The 24825-nt window shown below is 44.6% G+C and overlaps 1 protein-coding gene across 1 annotated transcript in view; it reads right to left on the bottom strand.

Annotated features, from left to right (window-relative positions):
- LOC117346534 (kinetochore-associated protein DSN1 homolog) overlaps window positions 1–24825 on the bottom strand; it is an 82940-nt gene that overhangs the window by 48885 nt on the left and 9230 nt on the right. Inside the window, exons 4-5 of the mRNA XM_033916264.1 lie at window positions 18143–18215; window positions 5446–5533 (exon numbers count right to left, since the gene is read on the bottom strand). Coding sequence (XP_033772155.1) covers window positions 5446–5533; window positions 18143–18215 — 161 coding nt within the window. The remainder of the gene's footprint in view (window positions 1–5445; window positions 5534–18142; window positions 18216–24825) is intronic.

Raw genomic sequence — 24825 nt, 5'->3', positions numbered from 1 at the left:
CCAAATATCCTTAGGGAGATAAAGTAAAATCAATAAAACACTCCCTTTACTCATTAAATTCATCTTATCCCCATTTCTATATCCCCCCTTACCTATTTACCATCCATGAATATTTCCCTTAGAATACATCCATAAAATTTCATAAATTTGAATTTCATTAATTAATAATTATCTTAATTAACATGTCCTAGAAACAGCCTATTTAAAAATTCATCTCAGCACTAAATTAGCATCCAATAAGTAATAAAGACCATCAATAGTTACTTACTGCCCTTAAATCATTTTTTTTAGTAGAACATCAAAATTTATCATATCGTTTATCTTTACTAATACTATATTTAAAAATCTGAAACTAATCACTCCTAAATAATAATTTATCTACTTTCTTCTTTTTTCCCTTCCTTCTTTGAACTTTTTTTTTTTTTAACTATTATCCAAAACGTCTAATGTAATATCATCTTCATACATACTTATGGAATTAAAAACCCTACATCAATAAATTTGATAATGCCATACTCTCTGACCTCCTAGATCAATATCTGAATCTATAGAGAAAAACCAATAAAAATCTATAAACAACATAACAGACAAACCATATCATATATATCCAAATGACCCAAAAACAAAATAATAGATCTATAAAGATTAATTTCCATCCCATTGAGCCCAACAAATATCTTTGTAAAATCCTCTGGAATCATAAAAGAATAATATTCTTTTTCAGAACCCTTTTTTCCCAGTAACTGCATCTGCATTGTCTAAGCTTGGATGATATGTTTTTTACTCCCATCTTCATCAGCATGAATATAAGTTTTCTTAAGACAAAGTCTCCAAGATTAACATGCTGGCAATAATTGTTCCTCATCTTCTAAATCTTCAATTTCATCAAATTTCAAATGACAGGATCTTGAACTTCCTTTAGTGTAATGACCAATTCAGAGTTAAGATCCTTGTATCTATATTTCTCCATCCTAAATATTGATGTAAATCCTTGAATAGAGTTGTAAATGACCATTAACATTCAGATTCCACAAGTGTTCAATTCATTAAGTACTTTTCTTCTTTCCTATCAGAGTAACAAAATCCTTCTTTTCCTCCAATTAATAGAGCCAGATTCTATAATATTATTATGTTAAAACTTCTGAAACTCTTATCAATTCTAAATAGACATTGGCTCTGTCAGACAAGAAATCCTTTAGTTTTTCAGGATCCTCAAAATGTAATGTTTTATTTCCACTTTTAACTCTCATCGTTGCTGGATAATAAGCCATATGTGATCCCTTTTTCTCTCATTTGTGGCCTTAACATAAGGAACTGCTTCTGGGTGTTCGCCGTCATCTTTGCAAAATTCAGCACCAACATCAACTTAGAACCCTTGTAGTTCAAATTTCTATCAGATTTAGCCAACTTTAGTATCTCTAGAGCCTGCTGGAAGCGTAGTAATCTAAAAATTAATAGTCTTGGGCTCACTTGGTTTGTTGACCGCCTTGTTGGAATCCTGTGAGCTCGTTCGATTTCCAACTGGATAGTATCCCCCCTTCTAAGCCTTCTGCCAAACCAATAATTCTCACATTTTTTCTTCTTCCCCTATTCTCATAATCCTCAAGTTGTTTCTTCATTTCTTGAATCGTTTGTCTGTCCTTTTTACACTGCTGCGCATTAAGTTCCGTCTGCTCCACTCTAATTTCCAGCTGTGAAACTCTGGTTTGCGATCTCCATTTGTTTGGTTAAATTCACTACTTCTTCTTTCACCTCCATAATTCTGCCTGCATTTTCTTGAAGCATTTGTTTTATGTTTAGCAGTTCTGCCATTACATCCATCTTGTCAGTTATTTCCGCGGCATCTTTAGGGAGAGGCACGTTCGATGGCATCAGCTGGTCATGTTTTACATGTTTCGCCATCCCGCCCACTGCGAATGCCATCTCCAATTTCGTTTGACATATGGTAGCCATATTCCTTTACTGCTCTCACAAATTTCGGGAAAGAAAAAGCTCTGTATAACTTGACAAATTTCTTGCCTGTTGCTTGGGTTAGAGGAGCATTACGGTTACGCCTCCATCTTGTGTGCTGCCAAGCCACGCCCCTCAAAAAAATTGATAAAAATCAAGATGGTCACCGCCAGTAAAATCACACCATAAACAGCCCATAGCAGCTTTCCTAAAAAACAAAAAGTCGAAAAAGGAGTTTTGGAGGGAGGGGAATCCAACTAACCCCAGAAACTCTCAAATCTACATTTTTCAGACCCCCCCCCTTAATTTTTCCCATAGGTAATAATGGGAGTACTCACTGTTAGTTCTGGTGCCTGCCAGCTTACAGCAGCCTGCCTGCAGGGAAAGGATTTCTGCTTCAGAAACAGCCGAGAATGAATCCACTACTTGAAATCTTCGGGGTGCTGGTCAGGAGGATCCCAACCAAAAACTTTGGACTATTGAACTACTGTAACATTATTTATTTTGGTGCACTAAAGAAAGTTGTGAGAATACAGCTGTTCGCCCAATATTCGGGCTGAAGAAAAGCAATCATATCAGTCTTTATTACAGATTACTACACTGGTTACCAGTAGAAGCACGAGTAATGTTCAAATTTTCATGCTTTTGTTTCAAGTTGGTTTGGGGATTGGCCCCTACCTACCTGTTATCTCATTTCGTGCTATATAACCCTGTGAGGGTAACCAGGAATTGTAACTTTATTTGTATACCTGAAGATTTTAGGCTATAAAGTTAGGTCTTTCTTACAGGATGCTTTCATTTCAAGCAAGTAAACAGTCCTGGTTGGGTAATTATATTGGCGGAGCCATGTTGTCGTATGGTGCCTTCCAAAAAGAAATTAGGACAGCACTATTTGATAAATTTACCTCTTAATTTGATGTTTTATCCTTAACATAATAGTTTTACTGTATTAACTCAAATTTTTATCGACGTTTTAGTTAATATGCTGTATTCCTTTTATTAATATTTTGTATTTCGCCGATTGTCCAGTTTTTTCTTTTTCAAATAAACCGCCTAGAATTCTTTTGATTGAGGTGGTATAGAAAAATAAAGCTATGTTAAGTTATATGTTATGAAAATCCATGCAGCACGTCAGGAAGGGAGGGGGTGTAATTGCAGCCAGTTCCGATTCCCAGAGGGTTGTTAGTTACACTCTGATAAATCAGCAAGTGAACCACGCTCCCAGGGGAATAGATTCCCCCAAGCTTTCGATGGATCACAAAGTAGGCTGGCTCCAGAACTACAAGAAATTGGCCTGCGCACAGCAGCACACCCTCGCAGATCTGTGTCCTTTCCCTGGCGAAATCCAAGAAGGGGACCTCTGAGCACCAAAGCCATGCAGGAAGAAGGAAGACATACAAACCCCCCACAAATAATAAGAAAACAGAGCAGATCAGAACACTTTCTCAGTTCACTTGCAAAAGGAAAAACTAAAGAGGGAGCCTTCTTCACTGCTGAAGGGGAGGAGTTGAGAGATTTGGGTGACACCTTTCTGCAAAGTTTGTGATAAAAGGAGGACAACACCTTCAGTACCGAATCATATCTCTTTGCAACAGAAAAGCCCAAATAGGTTTCAAATAGGAGACCAATAATATCCCTGGGCATACGGTTCAGGACTTTACTCCAGAAATCTGCAGGGATTCTCCTCCATCTCCTCATGAGCTCAGAGGTATCTGCATTACAGTATCACTGACCAAGGGCTCTGGGAGGAATTTCTGTTCCAAAAACTGTTCCTCAGATGATCATCCAGCATCAATCTAGCATGAATCACGGGTATAAAACAGCCTGAGGAGTTCATCTCTTAATAATTTTAAACAAAATAGTCTTTTTGGAGGCAGATAGAGGCTTTTAAAATCAAAATCGGGAAATCTTAGAGGATCACTGTTGCAGCATTTTGGTGCCAAACCCTTCCCACCCCCAGCCTGGGAGAACAAAACAAAAGTTTGGGGGTTTTTTCAAAGTAGGGGACCCAAATTCTAGTTGCAGACCTCTAAAAAATGCAATTAAAAGTACCCCCACCTGGATATCTCCCATATACAATGGTACTGTGCCTGTTTAGCTTAAATAATAACTTTAATAATAATAACTTTATTCTTATATACCGCCATACCCAGCGAGTTCTAGGCGGTTTACATCAATTAGCAAATGACCTGCATTGACAAGCAGATTTACAACAAAATTACAAGCAGATTTACAGCAAATTACAAGCAGATTTACGATTAATTACAACAATTTACAGCAGTCAGCAATGAAATTACAGCGATTTACAACTGTCTGCAATGAGGGGAAGATTTACAACAATTTAACAGAAACTGCAGCTTTGATCGAACTAGACAAGGGAAGTAGAGAGCGGGAAAAAGGGAGGGTCTGGTGAAGGAGGAAGGGGGCAGGGGTGGGGCGAGTGTTATGTGGGGTGAAGGGAATATTGAGGGTCGTGTTTGCTGAATAGGTAAGTTTTTAGTAGTTTTCTGAAGGCAAGGTAAGTGGGGGCCTCGAGTATCATCTGGGCTAGCCATGGGTTCGATTTGTCTGCTTGGAAGGCGAAAGTTCTATCGAGGAATCTTTAAAGGTGGAGAAGAATATTGCCTCAAACAAGCACGTAAGCAGATCCAAAATGCTTGTATTTTTGGGCTGCCAATCAGGCCATCAAATGGACGACCCCAGACTCCACAGTTCCACCCGTGTCATAGAGGTCTTCATGACCCACATGGGGTCATACAGTCTGTGCTCAAGCTCCAGTAATAACCAGAAGTGAGCTTTACTACTGAGGGAGTAATCCCCAAGCCTTCCAAAGGTGATAAGAGACCAGCTAGGTAGGTGCCCTATTTAAAAATTGTTCTCCCAGTTACAGACTGACAGGAGAGTATGTCTTCTCCCAGGTAGAGCTGCCCCAGTAAAACTGGGAGCCTCTGAAGCACTGAGAAGCCTCAAATTCAGGATAACCCCTCCACACACACACACACACTCCACCAAAAACAAACAAAAGAAAACCCAAAAATCAGAGATCAAATATCTTCAACTCATGTGTACAAAGTAAAAACTGAGGAGTTTCAACACAGTCCAGTAATACAGGCAGCAGAGCCGAAAACAATTTACATGATGCCTTTGACAACTCACGATTAGAAATGCACTGGTTCAAGACTCGTATGCCTTTTGCATTAGAAAGTAGAGTTTGGATACACCTGAATAGATATGGTGGGAAGTGCTAAGAAGACAGACATTAAGATACTGGAAAGGGGAATTAGTGCTGGGTTACATGTACCCATTTTGGTCTTTATCTGCCATCATTTAAACTGTTGTATTTGTTTTATTCTGGCTTTATCTAATTTCTCTGGAGTTGCTGGAAGGACAAGATTTCTTCTGAAGTATTTTGTTCTGTTATGATTTACAATGCAACCTGTCTAACCTCGGCTGTAAATTCCTGAGGTGTGTAGCACTACATTTATTCATCTTTACCTTGTTGGTGCTTCTGTGCATTTCTCTAAGGTCCCATTGCACGCCAGCTTCTCAATAAAATGATGAAGTTCTCTGGAAACTGATAACACTGAACAAGACAAGAGAGAAAAAGTGCAATTATAGAGACTGGAAACAGAAATCAGATTGAAGGACAAAGTATGCCTTACCTGATAACTCATCTTTAGTCCTAACCAGACCAGTTCAGAACTTGTGGGTTATGCCTATCGACCAGCAGATGAAGAAAGTTAATTTGTCAGCTCTGTCCTATAAAGTCTTCAGTATTTCAAGTGGCAAAGCAATGGAGAGTAGGTGAAAGCACAGTTACTTACCGTAACAGTTGTTATCCAGGGACAGCAGGCAACTAGTCTCACATATGGGTGACATCATCCGCAGAGCCCAGATGTGGACAGCCTCGCAAGCAGACTTGCTTGTAGAAACTCAGAGGTTTTGAGTCTGCCACACCGCGCATGCGCGAATGCCTTCCCGCTCAGCACAGGGCGAGTCTCCTCAGTTCAGATAGCTAACAGAGAAGCCAACCAGGGGAGGTGGGTGGGTTGTGAGAATAGCTACCTGCTGTCCCTGGATAATCTAATCTAATCTAATCCTTAGGTTTGTATACCACATCATCTCCACGTTCGTAGAGCTTGACGCGGTTTACAGTAGGAGAAATAGGAAGGAACTACAACAGAGGGTTAGAGGTAGAAGTGTGAAGAAAATTTAGAGGACTTGGGATGCCAAGATATAAGAGTTTCCTTGATTCCTAAGTTGAAGGGAGACTTACATTTTTTTGAGAAAAGCCAGGTTTTCAGATGTTTGCGGAAAACTTGGAGAGAACTCAAGTTCCGAAGAGGGGAGGCGGTTGTTCCAGAGCTCAGTGATTTTGAAGTGGAGGGAAGTCCCTAGCTTTCCTGTGTGGGAAATGCCTTTTAGCGAGGGGAAGGATAGTTTTAATTTGTGGGAGGATCTGGTGGTATTAGGATTTGAAGAATTCCAAGAAAGAGGGATAAAGGGAGGGAGGATACCATATAGGATTTTGAAAGTTAAACAGGCGCTTTTATAGTGGACCCTGGCGATTATCGGAAGCCAGTGGAGCTTGGCCAGGAGCGGGGAGACATGGTCAAATTTACTTTTAGCGAAGATGAGCTTGGCCGCGGCATTCTGAATCTGTTGGAGTCTGTGGAGGTTTTTCTTAGTTAGGCTTAAGTAGATAGAGTTGCAATAGTCCAATCTGGAGAGGATGATGGATTGGACAAGGAGGGTAAAATGTTTTTGATGGAAGCAGGATCTAACTTTCCTCAACATGTGAAGGCTGAAAAGGCATTTTTTTTACCAAGGATTGGAGGTGGTCATTGAAGGACAATGTGGAATCAATGATGATGCCCAAGACCTTGCTCGAGAACTCAAGCTGCAGAGAGGAGCCAGAGCCAACTGTTACAGTAAGTAACTGCGCTTTATCCAAGGACAAGCACATATGGGTGACCTCCAAGCTAACCAGAATGGGATGGTGGGAGTGTTGGCAACTTAGGAGAATAAATTTTGCAATACTCTCTGCCCAAAATGGCCATCCCGTCTGGAGAAAACATCCAGACAATAATGAGAGGTGAAAGTATGAACCAAGGACCAGGTGGCAGCTTTGCAAATTTCCTCAATAAGAGTGGATCTGAGGAAAGCTACTGAAGTCGCCATGCCTCTGACTTTGTGGGTTGCAACTCGACTCTGTAGATGCAGTCCAGCCTGGGCATAGCAGAAAGAGATACAAGCAGCCATCCAGTTGGAGATAGTACACTTAGAAATGGGATGTCCCAACTTGTTTGGATCGAAGGAGACAAAAAGTTGAGGAGCAGATCTGTGTGGTTTGGTGCGTTCCATGTAAAAGGCCAAAGCACGCTTACAGTCCAGAGTATGAAGAGCTGCTTCTTCTGGATGAGAATGAGGTCTTGGAAAAAACACTGGAAGTACAATGGATTGACTGAGATGCAATTCTGAAAACACTTTAGGTAAGAATTTAGGATGAGTACGGAGGACCACCTTGTCATGATGGAAAACTGTGAAAGGTGGATCAGTAATTAAAGCTTGCAGCTCACTAACTTCGAGCAGATGCGAGGGCAATGAGAAAACACCACTTTCCAAGTGAGATATTTCAGATGAGCCGTAGACATTGCTTCAAATGGAGGCTTCATCAATTGATCAAGAACAACATTGAGATCCCAAACCACTGGAGACGGTTTGAGAGGAGGTTTGACATTGAAAAGTCCTTTTATAAATTTGGAAACCACCGGATGAGCAGAGAGGGGTTTCCTTTCAATAGGCTGATGGAAAATAGCAATTGCACCGAGATGGACTCGAAGCCAAAGGTGAATAAGTGCAAAAGATAATCTAGAACAGAAGATAAGGAGTCTTGAGGCTCCTTATCATGAAAGATGCACCACGTAGAAAATCTAGTCCATTTTTGGTGATAGCATTGTCTAGTGTCAGGTTTTCTAGAAGCCTCTAATATGCCCCTTACAGGTTGAGAAAACTGAAGAGGAGTTATGTTGAAAGGTACCAAGCTATCAGGTGCAGAGACTGCAGGTTGGGATGAAGTAGAGATCCTTGACTCTGTGTAAGCAGAGATGGAAAAACTGGTAGAAGGTAGGGCTCCCTGCTGCTGAGTTGAAGTAGAAGGAAGTACCAAGGTTGTCTCGGCCACCAAGGAGCCTCAACTTGACAAGAGTCTTGAGAAAGAGACGGAATGCATACAGTAAAAAGTAGAAAAGCGTCTGCCTCGAGGCGATGAGGAGAATATATCGTGGAGCAGAACTGAGGCAGTTTCTGATTGTGGGGAGATGCAAAGAGATCTATCTGAGGAGTTTCCCACTGAGAAAATATGTGATGAAGAGGAGAAGAATTGAGTGTCCATTCGTGAGGTTGCAGAAGATAACTCAATTTGTCCGCCAAACAGTTTTTCTCCCCTTGAATGTAGACAGCTTTCAGGAAGGTGTTGTGAAGGATTGCCCAATCCCAAACCTTCAGAGCTTCTTGGCGAAGAGGGAGAGATCCCATTCCTCCCTGCTTGTTGACATAGTACATGGCGACTTAGTTGTCCATCCGAATGAGGACTACCTGGTCGTGAAGAAGATGTTGAAAAGCTTTAAGCTCTCACAGCAATCAAAGTGCATAAAATATCAAGTTAAATCACTTAATGTTACTTTAGTTTCCACCTTAAATATATCCAGAGACTGCCCACACCATGTTCCTCAGAAAGCCACACCGAGTATATTCGATACTTAATTACTTGGTGTGGTAGCCATCCTCATAGGAACCAATGTATGGTGGAGGTTCACTCACAGAACTGCTCTTCGTGTGTATATATATATTTTTTTTTAATTTGTAATAAAGTGCCAGTGCTTAATAATAAATAAATAAATCAGTCTTCATGGCTTAATAATATTCATATAAAATTGCCACTTAGCTTAGACCAGTGTTTTTCAACCTTTTTACACCTATGGACCGGCAGAAATAAAAGAATTATTCTGTGGACCGGCATCGGTCCGTGGACCGGCGGTTGAAGAACACTGGGCTAAGTCGTGGGCCAGGCCACGCCCATCTCTACCCAATCTCCACCCCAGACCCCACCCCCCATAATAGTACTAATTGCATCTTGCACGTCCCGTGCCTCATCTGGAAGCCTTCCCTCTGACGTTGCAACATCGGAGAGAAGGCTTTCGGTTCAGGCGCAGGATGCCCGTAGGAGCCACTGCCTGTGGCTTTGTGCACTGAATCAGTTAGGAAGAGGGAGCTGGCTCGAAGATAATGCCGCATTGATCACACCGTGGACCGGCGGTTGAAGAACACTGTTTTGGGCCTGATGCACATGCTGGCCCTGTGGACCGGCAGGAAATTTCTGTGGACCAGCACTGGTCCATGGACCGGTGGTTGAAGAACACTGGCTTAGACCACCGACACGTTTCAAAGTTCTTCCTCAAGGTTGGGGACACTACAAAAGCAAAAATCATCATTAGGTCTCCCTGAATAGTCTAAGGAAGTGCGGCAAGTTAAATCTCACCAAACTTACCAGAACGGTGCTATTTCTTAGAGTATCACTCAATCCATTTCATTCACGCCGAAACTACAACATGGCCGCGATGTTCAGGGTGGAGCTAAAGAAAAGAATTCCCCCTGATGTAAAACGACTTCCACCAATCACATCACAATACCACATACCAGGAACAGAACAACAGATACACTCATTCATACCACAAGAATCAGCCAATCACTAGGATGAATGAGTGTATCTATTGAATCGGGCAGCACTGGTGCTGTTCTGCATAGGCAAATCAGCCATACAGACCCCGAAGCAGGGCCATTGGTTGTGTAGCAAATGGAGTGTGGAAGAGATGCCCTGAGGGAAGGGGACGTAGCATAAGAGAAAATGCCGGCACAGAATTTTTTTCTTCAAAATGTTACTTACTCCTGAGGGAGAAGCATATCATTGGAGGAAGACAGCCGAGAGCTCACCTAAATTAGCCAGGTGGAGCGCCCAGCTAAAAGACGCTAGGGAGAACACTGGGCATAATGAATTATAAAGAGTATGTGCTGAAGCCTAAGTCATGGTCTGGAATGGGTACTAATGCTCGGATGTTGAAGAGACGCTGAAAAGTAGTGCAGATCTTCGACTCCTTTTCTGGCCGACCTGCTGGAAAGTGCAGAAACAAATCCAGAGGCAGGCAAAAGAAAACTCTCTTGTGCCCCTCCCAAATGATATCCTTCATTCATTTATCTGAGTACATGCAAGTCCACTTCTAGAAAAACTGAGCTAGACAGCCCTCTGAAGGGCTGTTTAGGAGCATTAGTCATTCAGGATCCAGATGTTGGAGGATGGCTGGAATTGGAAAAACTGGCACAGGGAATGTATATCCCTGAGAATATCTCTGGAAGAGCCTGAGGATTTTTTTATGAAAACAGCAGGAGGGATGAAAACTACCACTGTCCTTTCCCAATGTAAGAACATAAGCATCGCCTCTGCCGAGTTAGACCATAGGTCATTCGTGCCCAGCAGTCCGCTCCCGCGGCGGCCCCCCAGGTCAGTGACCTATAAGTGATCCTTTACTTAAGACATTTTATCCTATATAGTACCCCTCTAACTATACCCCTCAATCCCCTTTTCCTTCAGGAACTTGTCTAACCCCTTTTTGAAACCCAAAATCGTACTCTGCTCTACCACCTCCTCCGGAAGTACATTCCAGGTATCCACAACCCTCTGAGTGAAGAAGAACTAAGTCTCCATTTTTCCAGGGAAAAGAGCCCCAGTTTCTCCAGCCTCTCAGCATATGAAAGGTCTTCCATGCCCTTTATCATTTTTGTTGCTCTTCTCTGGACCCTCTCAAGTGTCGCCATATCCTTCTTAAGGTACGGCGACCAGTATTGAATGCAGTATTCCAGATGTGGGCGTACCATCGCCTGATATAGCAGCAGGATAACTTCTTTGGTTCTGGTAGTGATTCCTTTTTTGATAATACCCAACATTCTGTTCACCTTCTTTGAGGCCGCTGCGCATTGTGCTCACGACTTCATTGATTGGTCCACTAAAACCCCCAAGTCCCTTTCTAGGTTGCTTTTCCCCAATATCATCCCCCCCCCCCCATCTTGTAGTTGTACATCGGGTTTCCTTTCCCTATGTGCAAGTCTTTGCATTTCTCTACATTGAAGCACATTTGCCATTTATTTGCCCATCCACTCAGTTTGTCCAAGTCCCTTTGTAGTTCTTTACATTCTTCAACAGTTCTAACTCTACTGGAGAGTTTTGTGTCATCCGCAAATTTTATAACTTCACACTTCGTCCCCACTTCCAGGTCATTAATGAATATATTGAACAGCAGTGGTCCCAGCACTGACCCTGCGGGACACCACTCGTGACTGCTTCCCAGTCAGAGTAGTGTCCTTTTACTCCTACCCTCTGCTTCCTGTCCGCCAGCCAATTACAGATCCATCTGTGCACGTCCTCTTCCACCTCGTGGTTCCACAGTTTCTTTAGCAGGCGCTCATTGGGTACCTTGTCAAAGGCTTTTTGGAAGTCCAGATATGATGTCTATGGGGTCACCTTTGTCCAATTGTTTGTTTATCCCCTCGAAGTGCAGTAGGTTCGTTTGGCAGGATCTTCCTTTACAGAAACCATGCTGGCTGGTTCTCATCAGATTATTTCTTTCTATATGCTCACTGATGCTGTCTTTGATTAATGATTCGACCATCTTCCCTGGAACTGAGGTCAAGCTCACCGGTCTGTAGTTCCCCAGGTCGTCTCTGGATCCCTTTTTGAAGATAGGTGTAACATTCGCTATCCTCCAGTCCTCCGGGACTACCCCTGTTTTCAAGGATAGGTTGCAAAATCTTCTGTAGTTACGCCGCTATTTCATCTCTAAGCTCCTTCAGTATTCTCGGGTGGATTCCATCTGGTCCCGGCTAGAGGCCTGCACGGAACGGGGATCGCGGGAATCCTCCCCTAACCCACGGGGACTCCCACAGGGACCCCACTCTGGCCCCCGGGACCCCACTCTGGCCAACGGGACTCCCACGGGGATGAAAGGCTTTGGAAGCAGGGTTCGTCCATATAATATAATGGACACATCAGCCTTAGTAAAAGAGAGGGGGTTTATAAGTTAATTATCTGAACAGAAAACAAAAAGGGTTCCACCAAAGAGATTCCACAAGGAAAACAGCAGCGCAAACACAAAAGAAACTGTGGAACTAATGATCCTGTCAGAAGAAATTTGTTCTTTTTATGGGGACGGGCGGGGATGGAGGTAATTCCTTGCAGGGATGGGTGGGGACGGAGAGGATCCCAACGGGGATAGGTGGGATTTCTGTCCCCACGCAACTCTCTAGTCCCGGCGATTTGTCAGTTTTTAGTCTATCTATCTGTTTGAGTACATCCTCGAGGCTCACCTCTATTGATAATTTTTCTTCTTGATCCCCCTTGAAGGTTTTTTTCTGGTTCCGGCACGTTGGATGTGTCCTCTTTTGTGAAGACTGACGAGAAGAACTGTTTAATCTGTCTGCTACTTCCTTTACCACTCCTTTTCTGCCTCCCTCATCCAGGGGTCCCACTTCCTCTCTTGCCAGTTTTTCTTTCACATATCGAAAGAATGGTTTAAAATTTCGCGCCTCCTTGGCAAGTCTCTCCTCATACTCTCTTTTCGCTGTTCTGACCACATGGTGACATTCTTTTTGATGTTTCCTGTGCTCTTTCCAGTTTTCCTCAGTTTTATCCTTTTTCCACTTCTTGAATGATTTTTTTCTTGTCTCCTATCACCTTCTTAACTTCATTGGTTATCCATGCCGGGTCTTTTGTTCGATTCTTTTTTGCTCCCTTTTCTAAATCTGGGTATATACAGGTTTTGCGCGTCATTTACCGTGTCCTTGAATAAGGTCCAGGCTTGCTCTACCATCGGTGTTTTCCTGGAGCTGTTCTTGAGTTTTCTCTTTACCATTTGCCTCATAGTTCCCTTTCTTGAAGTTAAACACTGTTGCAATGGTTCTCTTCTCCTTTGGCATTTCCACTTTGAATTGGATCATGTTGTGATCACTGTTTCCTAATGGTCCTACTACTTCCACTTCTTGGGTAGGTCCTTTCAACCCGCTGAGGATTAAATCCAGTATAGCTGTCCCTCTTGTTGGTTCCTTGACAAGCTGCTCCAAGAAACAGTCCCGTACAGCCTCCAGGAACTTTGTTTCCCTTGAACATCTTGAGGCTCCATGGCTCCAGTCTATCCCGGGATAGTTGAAATCTCCCATAATTATGGTGTTTGCGTTTTTACATTCTCATCTCAATTCGGCCCTCAGTTCTTCATCCATTGCTTCTGTTTGTCCAGGTGGGCGGTAGTACAGTCCCATCTTTATCTCGGTTCCCTTTCTTCCTGGTATTTTAACCCATATTGATTCCGGTTGGTCCTTTGTCACTGTTGTGTCCACTCCGGTCGAGTGAATGGTATCCTTTATATAAAGTGCTACTCCTCCCCCTCTCCGATGCGTCCTGTCTCTTCGGTAGAGCTTGTATCCTGGCAGTACTATGTCCCATTTGTTTTCTTCGGTCCACCATGTTTCCGTGATTGCTATGACGTCCAGGTTCTCATCTTTGGCCATGATTTCTAGTTCACCCATTTTGTTCTTCAGGCTTCTTGCATTAGTGTTCATACAATTTAAGTCTTGATATTTTTGTTTCTTTGTTACTTTCCCTTGTGATTTGTTGTTCTTACCGTCCCCTTCCTGTCCTGCAGACTCCTGCTTATTGTCTCTTATGTTATCCCCTTGTGATACGTTCTTATTTTCCTCCTTATGTTCCTTCTCTTTCTCTTGTTTCTTTTCGTCCTCCCCTTGTAGTAGACTCCTCCTAACCTCCTCTTGATTCGTCTGGCTTTGTTGGTCTTTCATCGCCTGTTGTGTGTCTTTGGTGTCTTCCCAGCACTTTCCCCACCCAGTATCCTTTCGGGATACTGTCTTCTGAATCATCGACGCCTGGTCGACTGTCGGCTTTCCCCTTCTTCTTAGTTTAAAGCTTGTTCTGTTCCTTTCCTGATGTTGTTTGCTAGTAGTCTAGTTCCCGCCGTGCTCAGGTGTAGTCTATCTCTCCTGAAGAACTTGTTATTGCCCCAAAACGTTGTCCAGTTCCTCAAGAAGTGAAAACCCTCCTCTTCGCACCATCTCCTCATCCACGCATTAATTGATTGTAGTTCCGTCTGCCTCTTCACATCAGTAGGATCTCCGAGAACGCTATCCTCTGTGTCCTCATCTTCAGCTTCCTACCCAAAATCTTGAACTGTTCGGCGAGTGCATTCCTGTTGTAGTCTCTCCTGGTGACATTGTTTGTCCCGACGTGGACTATCACTGCCGTCTCCTCCGTTTCTGCACCTTCCAGGATCCTATCAATTCTGTCGGCGATGTCCTTAGTCCTTGCTCCTGGGAGACAGGTCACCAGCCTATCCTCTCTTCCTCCCGCTATGTGACTGTCCACCTGTCTTAGGATCGAGTTTCCCTCCAGGATTGCAGATTTCCCCTTTTTCAGCCTCCGCTGTGGTCGCAGATCAGTGTCCTTGGAGTTTTTCGTTACTTCTCCCTCAAAGCACTGGTAGGATCTTGCCTCTTCTTCTTGCGAGTTTCCTCCATGGGATCCCTCTGCCTTGGGATGGTTCTTGTCCTCCGTTCATTGCATCCTCCTCGTTCCTGTGCTGCTCGTGTTCCTGCTCTTCCACTCTCCTGTAGGCTTCCTCGATGAATTTCGAGTTCCCCGACTTGTTCCTTGACACACCTCTCTCTCATAGGGTACACGGATGTCTGGAAAGGGTCTTCTGAGGTGTAGCGTCCCTCCAGTTCCCGGATCCTGTGCTTCAGATGGCTGACTTAATTCTTCAAGCTCTTCAGTTCCCGACACCATCCGCACATATACGACTGTCTTCCCGAGGGGAGGTAGTCGTACATGTGGCAGCCCGTGCAGCACACTGGGAAGCTCAACCCCTGGGCTCCTGCAGCTTCCATTCTTGTCCGCCTTCTAGAAATTCCTGTACTCCTTGCTTGTGTGCTCACTCCTGTTCCTGGCTGTTCCTAGTCCTCTTCGTCTTCTGCTTCCTTCTGCTCGTGCGTCACGGTGTCCTCCTCCTCCTAGCCCTCTGCACCTGCCAGTACCTTTTGCTTGTGAATGTGTGTGCTTTTTCTCTTGAGTTTACCTTTTCTGAACCCTCTTCCGTTACTTTGTGCCTGTGTGTGTTCTCTCTGCCTGTGTGTGTTCTCTTTTTGCTTGTGTATAATCTCTCTGCTGCTGCCCTTCTGCTGAGGTGTGTGTAAGCTACCTCTTGGGCTTGCCTCCTGGGCCTACTCTTTTCCTATCTTCTGTTCCCGCTACTTATCTCCTGCGCCTCCTATGCCTGCCGCTCCTCTTTGCTCTTGTGAGAGTGTTGTCCCTCCTGGGCCTACCTGTTGTGATTTTTTGCCTTCTTGGACGTAGTGGCCCGGGCCCTTAAGGCTCTTCTCAAAGGCGCTCTCGCTAAGGCGAGCACCTTTGCCGCTCGCCTTCGCCACGCGAACGGCTGTGTGCCGTTGGCTCCCCCCCTTTTAAGGGGGAGTCTGGGCACTGACGCCGCTGTTGACGCGGTGTGGGTGGGCGGAGCTAACTCTCACCATGCCTGCTCCTCGCCACCGCTGTCCTGGTTCCTTCCCTCTTTGCTCTCCCGGCTACTTCTCCTCCTTACCTCACCTTTTCCTTCCTCAAACGCTGCCTCTGCCTGCTCCAACTGCCACGCGGTCGCTTGGTCTTTGCGCCGTGGCTCCCTCCTTTTAAGGGGGTGTCCGGGTGCCGACGCCGCTGATGCCACGATGCGGATGGGCGGAGCGGAGCTAACTCTCACCATTGCCCGCTCCTCGCCTCCGCTGTCCCGGTTCCTTCCCTCTTCCTCCTGCTGCCTCTTTGCTCTCCCGGCTACCTCTTCTCCTTACCTCACCTTTTCCTTCCTCAAATGCTGCCTCTGCCTGCTCCAACTGCCACGCGGTCGCTTGGTCTTTGCGCCGTGGCTCCCTCCTTTTAAGGGGGTGTCCGGGTGCTGACGCCGCTGGTGTCACGGTGCGGGTGGACGGAGCGGAGCTAACTCACCACTGCCCACTCCTTGCCGCCGCTGTCCTGGTTCCTTCCCTCTTCCTCTTTGCTCTCCCGGCTACTTCTCCTCCTTACCTCACCTTTTCCTTCCTCAAACGCTGCCTCTGCCTGCTCCAACTGCCACGCGGTCGCTTGGTCTTTGCGCCGTGGCTCCCTCCTTTTAAGGGGGTGTCCGGGTGCCGACGCCGCTGATGCCACGGTGCGGGTGGGCGGAGCGGAGCTAACTCTCACCACTGCCCACTCCTCGCCTCCGCTGTCCCGGTTCCTTCCCTCTTCCTCCTGCTGCCTCTTTGCTCTCCAGGCTACCTCTTCTCCTTACCTCACCTTTTCCTTCCTCAACCGCTGCCTCTGCCTGCTCCAACTGCCACGCGGTCGCTTAGTCTTCGCGCTACGGCTCCCTCCTTTTAAAACTTGTTCACAGGGAGATACGTAGGGTGGCGATCAGACCTGTTCCCAAAAAGCAGACGACTCTTGAAAGGAAGACTTGGGAGGCAGCAACCACAGCCCAAGGACAGATTTAAAGAGGTCAGAATGTAGATATCGCATAAAGCACGTAGATATCGCATAAGTGGTAAGAACTCGAAAGAGATCAGAAAGGGCATTCACGACATAATCCTCACCGTCCAGCACTAGTTGAGGACAAACATCCAGTTCTGCAGAGGACAACCTGTGCAATCTTGCATGCACCACAAAGGAGGCTGCCGCTGCCTGAAGAAGCCACTATTTTTTCTTTTAATAAAACATCCACTGTGCGATTGTGGGAGTCATTAAAAACACTACTCCAATTCCATGGAGGGCCATGCACTGGGTATCCTGTGCCACGGTGGAATCCACCTTAGGGAGCTCAAAACCGTTAAACAGCAGGAGCCAGCAGAAAAGTTTAATACACAGCTTCAGAGAGCCGGAAAGAGCAGCCTGGGCATCCTATTGCCTGTAACCAGACCAAGAAGCTGTGGATTGAAAAGGAAGAGTTTTTTTGCTCATTCAGAACCTCAACAGTAAAAGGGGACAAATCCATGCTTAAAAGGCATGCTGACTGAGGGGTCCTCAACCAAAACCGAACTCCCGGCGTGACCATGTAGATTAGTCCCAGCAAGGGAATCGGCCGGATCCAAAACAAAAAGTAAACAAAAATCACTCTCCTATAAGATAGTCAAACTGCTTATAGTGGTAATATCATCACAGAGTCAAAAATATGCTGGAGGAAGCGAAGTCCAAAGCTCCTGTCCCCTCCCCCAGCATACTGTGGAACATGGTATACTGTTGCAGATCAAGCCAATCTGGTGCAACAAAGGTACACATTTGACAGATTAAGGGCTGGGGAGTCCATCCCAAATGAATTTTTAAATTAAATAAAGAGGATTAGAGGCAGAAATAAAACTTTGAAAAAAATATTTAAAATCAAAGATGACCGCCGCCAGCAAATTTGCACCAAAAACAAAGTCCAAAAATAAAAAAAAATAGTAATTTGGGGGGTCTGGGGAAGTGGGTAACCTGAACCCTACCCTTAGAAACTGTGAAAAACAATTTTTAAAACATGTAAAAAGCCAGTTCCCAAAGTTACCATAAAAAATGGTTGTTTTACTCAGTCTCAGCAGTGCCAGCCTGTTAGCACTTTCACAGCAGCTGAATGGAGGAAAAGGATTTTTCTCCCTCAGAAACTATTCCAAATGACCAGACTTGAAGATCTCAGACTGCCAGTTGGCTGGACCCCATGACCTCCGGCCCCACATATGCTCGCCATGCGATTGATGGGGGGCAGGAAATGAAGCCTGCGCCCTACAACCTGGGGGAGGGAAGTCACTCTGGACGCATACCAGCCTGCATTTAAACCTGTGACAAGGTCAGTGGGCAAGCAAACTCCCAGGGGAACTGATAGAGTCCAAGAAGGGTGGTACACAGATCCAAAGTTTCTCAGTGTCCGGAAGGGATGTACCAGAATAATATTGATAAAAAGCAGTGAATTTGCATGCACACACACACACACATGAAAAGACAGCACTACCACAGAAACAAGCTAAAGAAAATTCACAATTAACACTAGATTTTCAGTCCCATATAATTTTTTTTCTGGCTTACCTTTTGCTTGAAAAGCTTGGGTATTGAAGCCACCAAGGTGTTGTAAAGATTCTTCAAGTTTCTGCACTGAAAACTAAAAGCCCCCCTCCCCAAGGTTATCATTAATTTTCTTGGTAGAACATTTACAGTCTTTAAGACAAAAAGGAATAAAAATGATCTAAGCAGGAGGGAGGAAGGAGTGGCCTAGTGTTAGAGTTACAACCTCAGCATCCTGTGGGTTTAAACCCTGCACTGCTCCTTGTGACCCTAGGCAAGTCACTCAATCCTCCATTGCCCCAGGTACGTTAGATAGACTAAGCCCACCAAGACATATGGGGAAAAGAGTACCTGACTGTAAACTGCTTAGATAATCTTGATAGGTGGTATATAAAATACCTAATTAAAATAATATATTTTGGGGAGTGATATTCAAAGCAGTTTAACTGATTAAACTGCCTATATTTACCCAAGCTAAAAAGAGTGCTGTTAATACTACAGACTACTCCTGTTAGTGTTGGGATGGTTCATGAGTACAGTCAGGATTTAATAGCTAAAGTTAAGATGATCTTTGTGCTATTCTATCTTTAGCAGGGGAGGTAACTGGTCACCAAACTGAATATCAGCCAGTGTCCTGTTAATTTCCAGGTAGTGACTGAAGAGTTCTGGCTCCCTCCACTGAACTGCAGCACCTTCCCTCCCATCTTAACTCCCTCCTCTCACACTAAAGTCCATCTCACACTAAAGTCATGGCAGGCCTGAAACCCACCCTGTAAAGGGTCATGGATTTGATATACTGCCTTTCTCTGGGTATATTCAAAGCAGTTTACATATACTACATGTAGGTACTTTGCCCCTAGTTGGCTCATAATCTAAGTGGGGTGCACAAAGGCTTATCTTAATGGTCCCTGGTAGTCTCTAGTGGGGTAAAAAAGCAGGAGCAAGTGATCACTCCTGCCCGTTTGCCCAGTCAAACCACCAGGGTCCTTTCAAGGTAGGCTAGGAATGCCATAATCTTTCTTCAGAGAATGGGAGGGAGATTAGAAGAATGGGTTTTGTAGTTCTAGAATATATTAATCTTAATGACACAGAGAATATATAACCAACTATACTGTGAGAAGGTCTTAACGTGGTAATGCGTGGCAGGACTATAGCCTTACCACCTCATTTACAGAAAAGTTAAGGCATATGGAAAGCACAACTCCATGGACAGATCGCTGATCTGGAATTCTCCCACAAGACCATCTCTGATGCTCTTGGGGAGTGCTTGATTTGCTTGCATATTGAGCTTTGCAAGTCTGTGATTGTGCATCTTCCACAGGAATAAAGTTTTATTGAACATTTCCCTTTGGCTGTTGTGTTGTCACCATCATTTTGGCTTTTGCAGATCATCTGCCCTGTTGCTTTCTGAAAATGCAGAGTATGCTATGAGTACTTTGAATATGGTAGGTGTTGGATCATCAAATCAGGAAGGAATCACAGCACAATCAGATTCTAACTATTACTGATGAGAACAGAGTCCTATTCTCTGATAGAGAAGAGATACATTTATACAGTCCTATAAGACCAGAGGTCACTCTACAACTTGCTATGAGTATATTTAAAAACACAGGCAGAGGTGATCTATCGCCCTGACCTATTAACTTCCATGATGCTACAAGGGCTAAAAACTGTCTCATGGAAATGCAGGGCTTGATGGATAATCCAACACATTTTATAAGCAATCTGGATGTCACTTTGCTCTATTAGTATGGGTTTTTAATGCATTAGAGGCCAACACTGAGCTGCCAAATACCTGCCAAGGCTTGCCCCGAAGAGAGTGACCTTAATGAGAATGCACACCTCAAGGTTGAGGCAATCTAGGTGAATGTATGAACCGAGGACCAAGGTTGAGGCAATCTAGGTGAATGTATGAACCGAGGACCAAATAGCAGCTTTGCAGATTTCATCAATAGAAGTAGAGCGAAAAGCTACTGAAGCTGCCATAGCTCGAACTTAATGGGCTATTAACATGACTCTCCAGTTGCAGCCCAGCCTGAGCATAACAGAACGACATGCAGGAAGCCAACCAGGTGGAAATCGTTCTCTTAGAAACAGGATGCCTCAACTTATTAGGATCAAAAGTGACAGAGTTGAGGAGATGTTCTGTGTGGACTTGCTCTGCTGAGATAATAGGCCAAAGCCTGCTTGCAATCCAGAGTGTGAAGAGCCATTTCTCCTGGATGAGAATGAGGCTTGGGAAAAAATACTGGAAGCACAATCGACTGATTGATATGAAATTCAGCGACAACCTTTGTATGGGTGTGAAGCACCACCTTGTCATGGTAGAACACTGTAAATGGTGGGTTCCCCAATAGTGCTTGAAGTTCGCTTACTCTTCTGGCAGAAGTGAAGCAATGACTACTTTCCAGGTAAGGTATATCTGAGATGAGCTGTAGCTATTGGTTCAAACGGAGGCTTCATCAATTTAGCAAGAACTACATTGATATCCCAAACCACTGGAGGTGGCTTGAGAGGTGGTTTCACATTGAAAAGTCCTTTCATGAATCTGGAAATGAGGATGAGCAGTAAGGAGTTTACCATCCACTGGTTGATGAAAGGCTGTGCTAGCACTGAGATGGACTCTGATGGATGTAGATTTGAGGCCAGAGTCAGAAAAAGGAAGATAATCCAAACCTTGTGAAACAGAAATGGATGTCAGGTCAAGTTGATGAAGAAGACACCAGGAAGAAAATCATGCCCACTTTTTCTGGTAACACTGCTGTGTGGCTGGTTTTCTGGAAGCTTCCAAAATGAGCATGACCAGTTGGGACAGATGAAGGTCAGTGGAATTCAGCGCAAGAGGTACCAAGTTGTCAGGTGCAAAGACTGAAAGTTGGGATGTAGAAGAGAACCTTATCGGCAGAGCTATGGACTCCTTGATACTGAGTTGAAATAGAAGGGAGAATCACGGCTGCCTGGGCCACTGAGGAGCTATGAGAAGCAAGGTGGCCGACTGCTGCTTGGCTTTAACAAGCATCTTGAGTATGAGAGGAATGAGTGGAAACGCATAAAGGAACTTGTGCGTCCAATCCAAAAGTTGAGGGGAATAGAGTCTGGAGCAGAAGTGGGGAAGTTGTTGTTGTTGTGGGGAAGATGCAAACAGATCCATTTTGAGGAGTTTCCCATTGAGAAAAGACGGGATGGAGAGCTGCAGAATTGAATACCCATTCGAGAGGTTGAAGAATTCTACTGAGTTTGTCTGCTAAGAAATTCTGTTCCCCTTCAATGTAAACAGCTTTGAGAAAGATGTTGCGAGCAATCACCCAAAGCCAGATCTGAGCCTCCTGACAGAGAAGGAGACAACCTGTGCCTCTTTGCTTGTTGATATAATACATGGCTACTTATATTATATCTCCCACACAAAATGCAAAAGCCTTAAGGTCCAGTCTTGCGTTTGTTAGCCATATCTTTCTCTCCACTTGCCAGCGAGGCTTCACACAAGAACTAACCCAACCAAAGCAGCGTAGGGAAGTTAATTTCACCTCTCAGTACAGTTAGAATCTGAGCTCACGAGTTACCCCGCCATTTGCCTCCGTTAGGTCACCGGAAGTAGACCATCTCCTGTATAGACGTAATGTGGATAAATTGTTGTCGGATACCGTTACTCTTGACCAAATGGATGTATTTGCCATTAACGTTGATGGGTAGGATTAATCTCTATAAAATTATCCTATTTCCTCACTGACTCTATGCTTTCCAAACTTTTCCCTTCTATATCTTAACAAAGGACCTTTTGCAACTCAATAAAGTGAGTCAATTGGGGGGGGGGCGGGGGTAAGAAAAAAGCGACATTGAGGGGGGCCTTTCTGCTTGGGGGATGTCCGTGGAAGGTCTAGGAATTCCCAATCTGAAACTACAGTATTTAACCAGGCATGCCTTCTCCCACATGTAAAAGACTGGGTGTATTCCACCTCTGATTATACCGACATATAGTTTGAGTGAGAATATTTTCAATCATGGCACTTTAACTCATTGCTACATGCTAATTGCCAGAGGCTTGTAGGGGGAAGTCTATTCTTGGAGCCCCTTCAAGGAGTATGATGTTTTTTAATGAACAGTTGGTGTTATACAGCCCATGTTAGTCCCTTACTTACACTAGTGGGTTTACATACTCTTTACTCTAGGACAGGACAATGCTACTTTTCGAAGATGGGGTACATGGGGTATTCAATTGATTGAACACTTGTTGCGGGAAGATGGACAGCCCCTGACTTTTGACTAGTTTAGACAGCGAGTGGTGATTCAACCCTCAGACCTTTTTGCTTACTACCATTATGTTTAAATCATTTTTACTGAGCACAACAACAGCAAGTACAACACACCAGAAAGGCTGGCAATATAAGAAAGTGCAGCAGCAAAGAACATATCACTAGCTCAAACAATTTTCAGTAACATCCACCAAACCCAATTCCTCCCACTCACCCAGCATGTACAGCAAAAAAAAGAAGAAAAGAATAATAAACAAACAGACAATTGAAATAAAATAATTACAATTCTGGAATTTACAGCATTGACAGTTGGATATTAGAGAATGACATGGTGACAAAATTCATCACCATTCCCGTCCCCGTGGATAACCGCGGGAAACTATCTTCATGTCATTCTTTAAGGAGAGAGGGAAGAATCAGAATATGACCGGCCACAACCACTGACCCTCAAGCTTTGCTTTGAAGAATGCTGGTGTAGAAGGACTGAGGTTGAAATAGACACTAAAAAATGACATGGGATTATTTCCCGCAGTTATCCGCGGGGACGGGAACGGTGATGAATTTTGTCACTGTGTCATTCTCTATTGGATATCTTAAGAGTCCAGAAGCCTGCTCCTTGCAGTTGGAGACAAGGAATTTCAGTACCGTCCCCAAATGCGCATAAACTTCCTTCCAGGTGGTGAGTCCAAATTTCAAGTATCACATTATAAACATTCTTTAGGTCTGATCCATTTATCTCCCGCAATAAGCACTAAAGTATGGGCTCTTTTGCAGTGGATGAAAAGGGCATGTTTCTGTATCAGGGCGCCACAACTACTGCTTCGGGAGCTCCTGCCGAAGAATTGTACTTCACTTCAGGTAGCATAGGAATGAGATTTAGGGCCTTCGGTCACAGCACTTGATTTCCCTTTGTTGGTGTCTAGGATTCCACAATTTGATCATAATGCAGAACTAAAGAGTGTCAGCATTGAATAGTTTACAGGGCATATTTTTGCAATACAGAGTTTTCTTGGCCAATGTACAAACACGTTTCTCTGTAGCAAATATCAACAGGCCCCTAATACTTTTTACCATGGCATTTGGGGTTGTCCGAACATACAGACCTTTTGGAAGGCCCTTCCTCCCCTCCCAATCTCCAAAGGGTCCTGCAGCGCAAATTGACTTACTCAGTTTTGGGTATTCTATTTCATGAGGCTCGACAGTTGGGTGTTGTCTTGGCAGGGGGGGGGAGGGGAGAAACAAGATTCCTAGGAAAAGCGTACATTAAATCATTGGTTACAGGAACAGCCTCCCTCCTTTTGAAATTGGCACAATAAATTTCATGCTCTGATGATACGGGAATTATATGGGGTGTATGGTCACCGTAAAAAAAAAAAAGGGACACTCTTGCAGGTAAGGAACAAATACAGTCACACCTCGGTTTGCGAGTAACCCAGTTTGCGAGTGTTTTGCAAGATGAGCAAAACATTCTCGCAAAACTTGTCTCGATTTGCGAAACCCTCCCCCAGAACCAGCATCGCAAAGCCCCCCCTTCCCACTGGAACTGCACTCCCCGCCCGAATTTGAAACTTACCCCCCCTCCCGTTTGGCACCGGCACGCAGCCCACAGCATGTGCCTGTGCCGCTTGATAAACTTCCCGCCTCTGCCGGGTCTTGAGCATTGCATCTGCGCATTCTCAAAGCCTTCTAATTCTCCCTCTCGCCGAGATTATCGGCGAGAAGGAGAATTAGAAGGCCTTGAGCATGCGCAGATGCACGCTCAAGGCCCGGCAGAGGCAGGAAGTTCTTCAAGCAGCACCAGCTCATCCTGTGGGCTGCGTGCCGGTGCCAGATGGGGGTGTGTATGTAAGTTTCAAGTTGTTCAGGCGGGGGGTGCCGGTTCACGCCGAGGGGGGGCCTTTGCGCGGGGGGGAGCAGCGCCGCTGGCCTCAGGAGGGGGTTGGTGGGGTGGGAATGTATCAAGCGAGTTTCCATTATTTCCTATTGGGAAACTCGCTTTGATATACGAGTATTTTGGTTTACAAGCATGCTTCTGGAACAAATTATGCTCGTAAACCAAGGTTCCACTATATATATACAAATGCTTTTACCAAGGGTCATGCAGTCAAATTTTGAACAGATTTACGAACTTTTAGTGATCTGGTTGGGCACATGCATTTCAGTGGAGGAAAAGGTGGGTGGAGGGGCTTGGGAGGGTTTTGTGTGTGTGCATGAGATTGTATGCTGGTCTTGTCATATAGCTGGGGTGTCTTAAGGATTCGGCCCCCAGGCCCCCCATCCTCCTCCCAATCCCTCAATCTCCAACTTCAGTTGTGACAAGGAGTTTGAGAGCTCTCTGCCGTTAGCTTCTAGATCATAAGAAAACGTGTCAAGGCCTGGCTGAGGACAATAGCAGATGGGATAATGGGAATGTCTACAGAACCAATCCTGAATACTTAGGATGACCAGGTAGCATCA

The sequence above is a fragment of the Geotrypetes seraphini genome, chromosome 12 (genome assembly GCF_902459505.1).
Source record: "Geotrypetes seraphini chromosome 12, aGeoSer1.1, whole genome shotgun sequence".
In the NCBI taxonomy this organism is placed as follows: Eukaryota; Metazoa; Chordata; class Amphibia; order Gymnophiona; family Dermophiidae; genus Geotrypetes; species Geotrypetes seraphini.
The sequence above is the reverse complement of the archived record's forward strand: the minus strand, read 5'-3'. Positions and strand labels throughout refer to the sequence as shown.